Below are 12,082 nucleotides of genomic sequence, written 5' to 3'. Positions count from 1 at the left end.
TTGCACAAGGAGGGCAAGACACGAAAGGGCATTCCAAAAGAGGCTGGCTGTTCACAGAGCTCTGTGTCCAAGCACATTAATAGAGAGGTGAAGGGAAGGAAAAGATGTGGTAGAAAAAGTGTACAAGCAATAGGAATAACCACACCCTGCGAGAATTGTGGAACAAAACCCATTCAAAAATGTGGGGGAGATTTCGCAGCTGGAGTCAGTGCTTCAAGAACCACTAGCACAGACGTATGCAAGACATGGGTTTCAGCTGTCGCATTCCTTGTGTCAAGCAACTCTTGAACAACAGACAGCGTCAGAAGCATCTCGCCTACATTTAAAACTATTAATTGTTGTATTTGGTAATACAACTCATAGTGTGCTTCATAGACATTTACATTTTGGAAAAGGAAAGGAAAGGACACAAAGGACTCACATTCCTAAAGTTGTCAACGTTTTAAAGGAGAACTCCGGTGTGATATTGACCTAAAGTGTATTGAATCATGATACCGAGTGTAAACGTACCTTGCATATCTCATCTCGTCTTGTCCACTGCTGTCCGAAATCTGGGGTCAGTTAGCCGATGCTCACAACAGCTTGTCAATGAAAGTCAATCGGGCATCGAAGGAGCTATGTAAATAAATCACTGTTTTACGCCATTTACGAGGCACAAAGTAGCTCCACACTTCATTGGTAGACTTCCAAGGGCCCTGACATTTAAAACGCGACATTGAAAACTCATAAAAAGCACCGGTAGTTTATTTACGAGAAGATTTATACAGACAGTAACTTCAAGGCGTTTAGCGATCGCCGCCATCTTGAATGTAGTCACGTTAAGTCGAATGTCGAGCACGAAGGAAACTACAACCTGATAGGTTGAAAACCTGATACGTTCCTTCCTGCTCGTCACTCGACTTAACGTGACTACATTCAAGATGGCGACGGCCGCTAAACTTCTTGCCGTTACTGTCTGTATAAATCTTCTCGTAAATAAACTACCGGTGCTTTTTATGAGTTTTCAATGTCGCGTTTTGAATGTCAGGGCCCTTGGAAGTCTACCGATGAAGTGTGGCGCTACTTTGTGCCTCGTAAATGGCGTAAAACAGTGATTTATTTACATGACTGCTTCGATGCCCCATTGATCTCATTGACAAGCTGTTGTGAGCATCGGATAACTGACCCCAGATTTCGGACAGCAGTGGACAAGACGAGATGAGATATGCAAGGTACGTTTACACTCGGTATCATGATTCAATACACTTTAGGTCAATATCACACCGGAGTTCTCCTTTAAGCCTACAACAACAACAACTTTTTAGCAGTTTGCAAACAATTCGAATGATGTTCTTATGGATGCTTCTTCCAGTTTCAAAATAAATGAAAATGTGACATATTTAGACGTAGACGGGGCTTGTGACGTTACACTTGGACGTGGACGGGGTTGTCCACGGCAGGCTGCAGTGAGATGCTCCTCAATGCACCTGTGTAATGAGCCAGGTGGTGTTGGTAATGGGAACGCACACAGTTTTTGATCGTGCTAAAGGGTAACTTGCTTGCTAGGATGGGGATAATGCAGTATCTAGATATGTACGGTGTACAAGTTTACAATTTTATACGTACGTTCACGGAGGAAGGATGGTGGCTTTGTTTAGAAAAAAAAGGGTGGTCATCCGGCTGCCACAACGCAGATGCCCCAGGGGGCCACAGCGGCAAGCCCGCAGGCTCCGCCGGCAGCCGGCCACACCAGGGCAGGCCGGCCCCTGGGCCCGGAGATCCAAGGGCTCAAATAATTTTCAAGTATATATGTGAATAAAACATTGCACATACATGCAGTCACATAGAGAAAGTGTGTCTGTCATCAAATGACAGAAAACATGGCTCTCCATCATTCAGTTTACAACCTTTACAGCAAAAGGCACATTCTTTGGCTAACTCGTCATCTCCATTACTGCTAAGTTTTCCCACAAACACTGCTTCACAACTAGACATGACCCTATTCACTACCCCAACAGTCAGGCTGTTCAACATTATCATCATCGTCATGATCCTCTGTTTCCACAGCCAAAGGACCTTTGACATTGCTGTTGCTTTCATCCGAGGATGACACATCTTCAGATCCCCAAAAAATCACTGACGAGCCTTAGCCACTCTCGCTAGCTTGTTTACACAGAGCACTGCTAGTTTGACAGAAAGATGGCTTCAATCGCGTGCTTCCTACTGACTACTGACAAATGATCAATGTTTATGTCATTGTTTGTATACATTTCAAAGCTTTTTGATTGGTTTTATACAGAGACAGGGGATACCCGAAACAAAGGAAAGTGTTCAGAAGTGAAGAGAGGAGTTGAGAAAAGCAATGTTTATTTCCAGTGAATTTAGTAAAACTAAGTCAAATTTAATAGTCATTTAAATACCTTTACTCAATTATCTGGACTACGAAACTTTGGGAGATTATTTTTGAATTTTTTAATCTTTGACGTTAGCTAAAAAAAAGAAAATTAGATTTTTTCACATTATCGGCCAGTATCTTAAAATAGTACGTTGTGACTTCTGACGCCAGATTGGGTCACATATTGTAGAAACCAAAATTTTCTGTACAGCTGCTTTGCAATGACTTGTATTGTAGAAAACGCTATGTAAATAAACTTGAAACTTGAATTGAAATGAGAAAAACACAAATTTTAAAAGTGACATATCAAGAAAATCTGACTTCTTCTGTGTTTAAAGGTTGTATCAGCGATTTCTAGCCTAAAACATAAAGTGTCAATTTCAGCTGACCTTTCTTCACGATCCGCTCGCTGCCTGCCCCATAAATTGTCTGTGAAAAAACCGCGTCTCTCTGGTCAGCCTAGGGTCCGAGATATGCCAAAAAAACAATCGGCACTACCAACCATTCCACAGATAAACATACAGTGTTCCAACCAATCAGCGTCAGGGGTTTGGTGTTGTGGACTTTCCTACTGGTGCAGGGATGTGAGGGAGGCAGAGCGAAAGTCCACAACACCAAACCCCTGACGCTGATTGGTTGTAACACTGTTTGTTTATCTGTGGAAAGGTTGGTAGTGCCGATTGTTTTTTTGGCATATCTCGGACCCTAGGCTGACCAGAGAGACGCGTTTTTTTCACAGACAATTTATGGGGCAGGCAGCGAGCGGATCGTGATGAAAGGTCAGTTGAATTCGATACTTTATGTTTCAGGCTAGAAATCGCTGATACAACCTTTAAGTGCTATTTGCCTGGTTCGAGCGAAGCATGTTAACTGTTCCATCTGAGCACAGAGCACTATTTAGAGTCCCATTTAGAGTGCAGTGGACTTATTGATTTATTTACTGTATATTATACTGCTGCCACACAGATCTAATATAAACATGTAATTTCTTTCTCAGCTCTTTACCTTCACAGACATAACTGACTGTCTTTGTGTTTTTAACATAAACTTGTGTGTATTTGACAGTTAGTGCTCACATGCCATGCGACAGCCGCTTTCTGTGCTTTGGATGTGTGCGCTCAGAAAACAATGCGTTTCTGCTTCCACTCAAAATAAGCATTTTCAAAATGATATAATAAATGACCTGTGGGATATTTTGAGCTGAAACGTCACAAACGCCTTCTGGGGACACCTGAGACCAATATTAAATATTGTAAAAAGATGCATAATAGGTCACATTTAAGCATTTTCACTAGTGGTCTTAAGACTTTTGAACCTTGCAAAAAAACATATAGCAATTTGTGTTTTCTGTTTTTATAACTGTGAATCGATGTATTATTGGGAAGAAAACACTTTCTACTTTATATTTATAAATAAACTTTACCCAAGAATGTGCAGTTGAACTGGTATCATTTCGGTCATACTAGTTCTACAACTAAGCTTAAACATTGTGTTTTACCAACCGGCTGTGCAAATAGCACTGAACAGTTCTCCTCTATCTGCTGCAAGCTTCTAAATGCTCCATGTGTTGTAGTTTTCTACCATAGAATAGTTTACTATCATTTAAAGATACACAGATAACATTTTCTTTATGGCACCACTGATGCCAGTAAAGAACCTATATTATTAAGATTGTAGCAATGTAAAACATAAAGTTGGTCAAGACTATAAAACCAACTTTAACCCATTTTGAAACCTGTATGGAAAAAACCTTTGCATGCAATCAGCATTAAATGTGATGACAGTCAAAAGGAAAGTTGTTTTACGGGCATTGTTGATGGCATGTTGAAGACAAAATGTTCTTTGGTACAATGAGCCTCTAAGAAGTTTATGTCCTGTAAAGAAATGTTTACAGTTGTCTCTGTAATCTCTTTGGTGTTCTGATGTATTAAACTCAAATCTGTACTGTTTATTGCATCATCACCTTGTTTCTAGTTTGATATTTAAAAAGCTTGTCATGGCTGTAAAGATGTCTGGTAAACAGAAACACAGTACTGCTACAGCAAAAAAAAAAAAAAAAAAAAAGTTAATACTATGATGATAAAAAGTATTGGAACATCCTTTTTCATTTACTTCAGTCCTACTAAAGAGGGCCAAATTAATTAAATTAAATATAATTTTAAACTATAATAAACAGTTAAGTATTTTCTTTTAAAATATATGTGCCCTTTTCAAAAGCATTTTCAGGGTATTGTCAGTTTAAGCAGTAATTTTAGTGAAGTACTCAATAGCATGATTAGTTTGTTCTTGCGTCAGATTTTATTTGAGTTTGCATGTTAAGTACATTTTTTATTACAAATATCAATGGACACTTCATGATTTAAAAAAAACACCACTTCCAGTGTATGTTATATCATACTTCATTCCTATGTATAATTAATGTGTTATACAATTACAAACAATATCTTAGAACTAAAGCATTATTGGTTTCTCGTTGATGTTCCATTTTAACATTAGTCATACCTTAAGCATTCTTACTAGCTGAAGTTTAATAGTCAACCTTTGGCAAACACCCACAAGAACCCCTCACTCGTGAAAACAAAAACAAAACGAGTTTGACTTGTGTGAACAACATTGGACCCCATTGTCTTTCAACGCATGGAATGCTGAAAAAAAAAAGAAAAAGTCATACAGCCATTGAAGGATCATGAGAAAATGAAAGCAAAATTTCAGAATGTTCATTTTTGGATGAACTCTTGCTTTAAGTACACTTTGTACATATTTATTTTATAAAGATGTATTTACTCATTAGACCCTCCATGTGGTAATTAATTGGCAAGTAAAATGCATCTTTCGGTTTCAATTCTTTCAGTTAAACTTTCATTTTCTCGAGACCTACCCCCTTCTATAAAGTGAGCACTGAAAGACCATCTCATCTCATTCACCACCTGATCAGAGATGGATCTGCAAGTCTCAGTTTTTCTTCTGTTCATCCTTTTCACTGCAGGTAAAAAGACAAATGGTACTATTGAGTACAAATACAGATCATTAGATGATGTCTCTCATGCCATCTCTCTCTCTCTCTCGTATTACTAAAGGACACTCACTCAGGTGTTATCAGTGCACAAGTGTTTCAGACTCTTGTCCACAGACAACATGCTCAAATGGAGTTACCAGCTGCATTAGTGCAGCATTATATGGTAAGTCTTGTATGATGGAAGGAATATTTACTGTTAAAACTTACTGCTATAAATTACTGAATAATTAGTTTTTCTGGGTAAGTTCACAATTGCATTCATGGACACTGCAAAAAAAAAATGCTTTTCCTACTTAGATTTTGTTTCCAGACAAAATATCCAAATATTCTTAAATCAAGAAGGATTTTCTAGATGAGTAAAAATGATTGTCTTGTTTTCAGAAAAATGAAGTCACAATGAAGTGTTTTTGTTTGAAACAAGCAAAATAATCTGCCAATGCGTTAAGAAAAATAATCTTGTTTTCGGTTTTAAATTCTTAAAAATTATTATTTTGCTTACCCCATTGGCAATTTTGCTTGTTTTTTTTTCTGAAAACAAAAACTTTTACTTAATAATCCTGCTTGGTTTAAGAATTTTTAGATATTTCTGCTGGAAACAAGACAAAAAGTCTAAGTACGAAAAGCATTTTTTTACAGTGGAATGTTATATATAGGTTTCTGCCATTGTTATTTTGTTTGTACAATTAAAATAATAGAATGAACCTCAAAATTTAGCTTGAAAGTTTTAGAAAAACTAATTGTAACGCATTTTAAAGGGGTCACCGGGTGCAAAACTAACTTTTACATGTTGTTTGAACAGTAATGTTTGTTGGCAGTTTGTGTACACAATCACCCTACAATGATAAAAAAAATCCACCCAGTGGTATTTTTTTAGTATTTAAAAGTAATATCCCCTTTTTCAAATCAGTTCATTCTCAGCTTCTTGTCATTGTGAAGAAATACATTTGATTAACATGAGCGTCTTACATTAGACCCGCCCTCACCGAGCTGAAAGTCCCAATACGATCGCCATTGTGTCGACTCAGGTGCAGAGGAAGACTCTAATTGAGCGATTGAGGTGTTCTGTTGTTGGGTGTAATAATGAACAAAGCAGTCTTCATTTACCAACATCTGAGCCGCTGAAGAAGCAGAGCTTTAGCGTTACTTACGTTTTTAAATGGGTGCGAATCGTTCCTGATGCAGCTTCACCAACAGCAAAAGTCAGTATAAGGGTTTTTGATGCTTCTTTTCAAATGGCCTTTCTTAATAATGTGCTTGTTGGCAAGTTTCGCTGATAAACGCAGCTAAATGCAGTTAAATGCGGCTAAAGTAAACATAATCCCAGAGAGGGGCGGGGCGAGCAGAGCTTGGTGGCATTTAAAGGATTGATTTTTTGCAGAGCTGATTTTGACAAGGTAAAAGGTTTTTTTTACACTACTATTGAGAATTTTTAGCCAAAGTATATTAGAGACTTTTCATTAGAATCCTAAAGAATCATATGAACTTGTGGAAAATGGACATCCGAAGACCCCTTTAACTACTGGTTGTACACTTTTGGATGTCTGTAAGTAAATATTAAAGATCATTCAATATAGCAAGGTTTGTATTTCATATACACTATAGAAAAACTCGTCCTAGTTGAACACATTTATAAATACATTTTCCATCAAAATGATATTCAGTTGTACTGCACTTTCCTGTGTGTTTTTAGTCAACAACAGTACTACAATAGCAGCTAAGAGTTGTGCTTTACCAATTGGCTGTCCAAGTGGATCCATCAACTTTGGCATTGGAAAGATTGCTTCTTCCTGCTGTAACACGGATCTCTGTAACGCCCAAAATGCTCCAGGTATTGAATCTTATTGATATCGATCTTAGATCATTTATCAAGAACAACAACAAAAGCATCATAAGGTAGAGACTTAAAGGCATTGTAAAGTCAGATGTCATACGAGTTTGCTTTACAGGAAGAGCAGGTTGTTACATTTTGATTATGAAACCAAAACATTTTTTGGTACGCTGAAGTGTGCACAATAAGGACTATGAACAAAAAGCTATTTCTGTTCTCCTGTAGATGCCTCTGTTGTCCCCAACGGAAAGACATGTTACTACTGTGATGGACAGAGCTGCTCAAACACACTGAGCTGTTCAGGGAGTGAAGACCGCTGCATTAAAGCAACAGGTGAGAATCTGGATAAGCAAGATTCTAATTGTTATTTTGGTCCCACGTTACATTAGGTGTCCTTAACTACTATGTACTTACATTTAAGTTAATCATTTGGTACAATGTACTTAAAGTATACATACATGTTTATACACTGTACTTATCTTTAAAAAAAAACAATATGTAATTGCATTTGTAAGTAATTTCAGGAAGTTAAGTTCACCTAATATAAAGTGTGACTGTTATTTTTATCTGTTTAATGTTTGATACAGCATTTGATACAGATTGCATATGACCCACTTTGAGTGACTCAACTTTTTATCTTTTCATCAGCGAATCTCGGAGGCCAGTCTATAGTTGTAAAAGGCTGCATCTCTAAATCTGTTTGTGATGCTGTCTCAATCCTGGATTCATTTGTTGGTGGCGTCTCGTGCTGTGAGGGGAACATGTGTAACAATGCTATTAGTGTCACCCAGAGCTTCTTGTTCCTCTGCGGTTCTCTGCTCTCCTTCATCCTGCTGCACTGAATACAGCAGCTCTTCGCGTTCTACAATGAGACACACTGTATTGAATATGTGGCTCACATTATCTCTGTAATATATTGGTGTGATTAATTGGAAAAGATATACAAAATCTGATTACTGGTAATGGGAAAATAAATTTTCTGGTCTATACAATACTAATATATTAAAATGAAATCGATTCATTAAATATTTGCTTAATCCACCTGTGATTGCAGATCTTTGTTACGCCGTTGCAGCTTTATATATTTTGCTATATTGGTAATGTATAATGTATATTTAGGATTGAGATGAAGAGGGTAAAGGTGATACATCTGGGGGTCCTTGAGGAGCTGCTAGCTTGTCTCACTTTCTGATTGTGCTCTACACCCTACATCTACATATATATATATACATCATAAATAGAACAAGGAATCAATTGACCATTGACAGAAGCTTGATTAATAGGGAGATCTGACTAATTTTAATGCATTTTATCTCAAATTAACTTGAAAATAAGTGTGTATTGATATCATTCTGAGGTTGAAATAAAATATGCTCTGATATGTATGTGTGTTTGTTTTGTGCTTTTAAGCAAAAATAATAAAAGTAACATGCCGGTCACATTCATCCACACAAGACCACACCAGGTCACATGAAGTACAGAAATAGCCAAAAGCATTAAAAAGGTGTATGCATGTATTTTTAGAAAAATTTGCTTTCTATGAAGCCTGTATTTATAATACATTATAAGGGTATTCTAAAGACATTATAATGACTCCATAATGCATTATAAAGAACCTTATAATATGTTGTATTATCTCATGAGTATTCATAAGAATAGTTTTAATGTATTATATATATTTTTTTTTACTTATTTGTGGTTATAGCTTTTAAAAGTATGATTATCTCCTCATAGTTATAAGGTATTATAAGTCTCATATTTTGCCATGTTACTGATCTCACTTTACTTAAAGCTTGCAAAGACCATTTAGTAATAATACTAATAATAATATTTCTCAAAGAGCCATAAGATCAGGTTTCAGATCAAATGAACGCGTAATATGGCACATTTGTATAATCGGTTTGATTATTTTGATGGTACCCTTTATACAGCTTTTGATAAGTAACTCAACTGCAACTGCATGTCAAAAATTGGTATTAACAGTATGCTAAATATATGCTAACACTGTATTCTGATGATTCCCCAAAAGACAAACTGATTATACTGTACGTATAGAAGTATGTGAACCTTCTACCTAGCCTAACCTTAACATAAGTCAACTAATACTCTAAGGAGTTTTAGTTGACATGTAGGTGCAAAGTTGCTTAAGGGGACCATCAAAATAAAATGTAATATATTATAAAAAACAAATAATGTAATATGATATGGTCCATTATACATGAAGTAGATTTAATATGGTGACTATTGTGTGTTATAAATAATCATAATCTTAAAAGTTATAACCTCAAATTCTGAAGTATTATAATGTATAATAATTGCTGTTATGATTATTCACGAGATGATATAACATATAATAAGGTTTTTTATCATGCATTATGCATTCATTAGAAGTGTATTTCTAAGGCATTATAATGTATTATAAATAGGGGCTTCATAGAAAGTGTTACCAAATGAGCTTCTGAAAAAAAAAGGATGTTTTGCTGAAACCCTTTTGATTGCATAGAACAGTTGAGCAAATCTTCACCAGTTTAATAATGTAAATGCTTTCATTTTTGCATTTCATTTAAGTGAAATCAACAGGGTAATACTTCACATTCATACACTGAGCAGTTTCAAGAAGCCTACAGTATAGAATGTAGTCTATATGTGACCCTGGACCAAAAATCAGTCTTAAGTCGCTGGGGTATATTTGTAGCAATAGCCAAAAATACATTGTATGGGTCAAAATTATTGATTTTTCTTTTATGCCAAAAATCATAAGGAAATTAAGTAAAGATCATGTTCCATAAAGATATTTTGTAAAATTCCTACTATAAATATATCAAAATGTAATTTTTGATTAGTAATATGCATTGTTAAGAACTTAATTTGGGGAACTTTAAAGGTGATTTTCTCAGTATTTTGATTTTTTTTGCACCCTCAGATTCCAGATTTTCAAATAGATGTATCTCGACCAAATATTGTCCTATCCTAACAAACCATACATCAATAGAAAGCTTATTTATTGAGCTTTCATATGATGTGTACATCTCAGTTTTGTAAAATTTAACCTTATGACTGGTTTTGTGGTCCAGGGTCACATATAAATAAGTAAAGTGAAAGTATTCTATAATTACATACCTTAAGCATTCTTTTGAATAACTGAAAGCTGCCAGTCAAATAAAAATCTCTACTGAAAACAAAAACAAAACAATTCTGACCTGTATGATTTTCCTTTTTAAATTAGCTTATTTATTAATTAATTAATGTATTAATATTAATTGTCTCCCCCTGTTGTACTGCTTGTTTTGGTTTCACCCATTGCCCGTATTTTCTGCTGGACTATTAGCCTATTTCCAAAAAAAGTGGAGTGTTCCTTTAACTGATTGTTTGTTCCTTATGACCCTGGCTCTAAAGTTATGTCTTGGTTGTTGTTTTCCTGGATTTCCTGTTTGTTTTCATTAAATACTTGTTTGGTTTGTACTCCTGCCTCCTGCATGTTTCCTTATGGCTCCTCACCCCCAGCAACCCGTGACACCAGCAAAAATGTATAAAACATGATAGTTAAAACTGTTCGGGGTGGGGAAAATTATCACCAGCACATACTGTACTTGCTGGATCATTTCAAAAGGAAATAATTTGAGCTGATCTACTGTTAAGCTGACCAGTGTTTTTAATGAGCAGTCATTTTAGTGAAGTGCTCAAAAATTTGCTTAGATTTGTAGTCAAGACCGCCTAAACCGAAACCAAGACACTACCAAGACCAGAAGGTATCGAGACCAAGACAAGACCAAGACCAAGACCAAAACAGACCATGTCAAGACCAAGACCAAGTCGAGACCGGAGAAAAAAAACAGACTAGTGTTGAAGCTACGCAATAACTTGTATGAACAGCAGCATACTAGGGTTCAGCCACAGTTTACATTCAATACATATTAGATGGTATTACTTAAACGTTATATGGATGGATGAGCGCCAACGGCTGTAGCAAAAAAAAAAAAATTATTAAAAAATACATGCATGTGATTGTAGAGGTCTGCATGGGACTGCTTTTCTAGTCCCGCTCCTGCGAGGTTTTATTCCGCACCCACCCGCTCCCGCTATATATTCACGCTTTGTTCACCCGTTGCCCGCTTAGAATAATTTTCTTCCAGACCCGACCGTTCCGCTAAATTTAGTTCTTGTTTTCAGAATCTCACATTTAATCATTAGGAAACAATACCGAGTGTATAAAACTTTTTTCGCAGTACATCCATTATATTTCCATGTTCCACATTTAAGATGTATTATAGCCCTGCATTTCAGCCCGTCATAAATCAAATGCGGGCTAAAAATGATATTTTAGACATTCAATGGTGATTAAAAAAACACCAGACCAGGCTACCATGACCACCATGAACATGATCAAGAGCGGCTCAGACGGTCCTGTCAGCAGCATTGAGCGCACCAGCGCAGCCGGAAGGGTTCTGCGTTCAAGTGCACGCAGTAGGCTAAAGCTTGCCACAAAGCACCGGCAAAAGTAATTACAATGACTGTGAAATAGTAAGGAGATATTTTAATTATTTATTTATAAACTAGTGTTTTCTGAGTCAGTGATGAAGTTAACGATCCTCCTCATCCAACTCCTCATTGGATGCGCCTTTAGAGAGAAACGCATCTTTACGGATTAGCTACATAATAAAAGAGTTTTTGTTTTCGATTTGTTTTATTTCGTTAAGTACTAATTTAAAGTTTTTTACATGTATATGTCTATCTAACGAAATAAAACAAATCGAAAGCAAAACCTCTTATATATATCATGTCTGCAAAAAAATAATTCCACTGAAAAAAATGTAGCTGATCGCGCACATTTAGGCTATATATATTATTATTTATATATTATTTA

General features: G+C 36.2%; 1 protein-coding gene across 1 annotated transcript; it reads left to right on the top strand.

Annotated features, from left to right (window-relative positions):
- Window positions 1–5,311: 5,311 nt before the first annotated feature.
- On the top strand, window positions 5,312–8,060 carry LOC141292089 (urokinase plasminogen activator surface receptor-like). The gene is made up of 4 exons (XM_073824050.1): window positions 5,312–5,360; window positions 7,081–7,218; window positions 7,444–7,551; window positions 7,867–8,060. Exons 1-4 carry the CDS (start codon window positions 5,312–5,314, stop codon window positions 8,058–8,060), a joined length of 489 nt encoding a protein of 162 aa, XP_073680151.1.
- The last annotated feature ends 4,022 nt before the right edge of the window (window positions 8,061–12,082 follow it).

The sequence above is a fragment of the Garra rufa genome, chromosome 19 (genome assembly GCF_049309525.1).
Source record: "Garra rufa chromosome 19, GarRuf1.0, whole genome shotgun sequence".
Lineage (NCBI taxonomy): Eukaryota > Metazoa > Chordata > Actinopteri > Cypriniformes > Cyprinidae > Garra > Garra rufa.
This window is presented reverse-complemented; position numbering and strand designations above follow the sequence as displayed.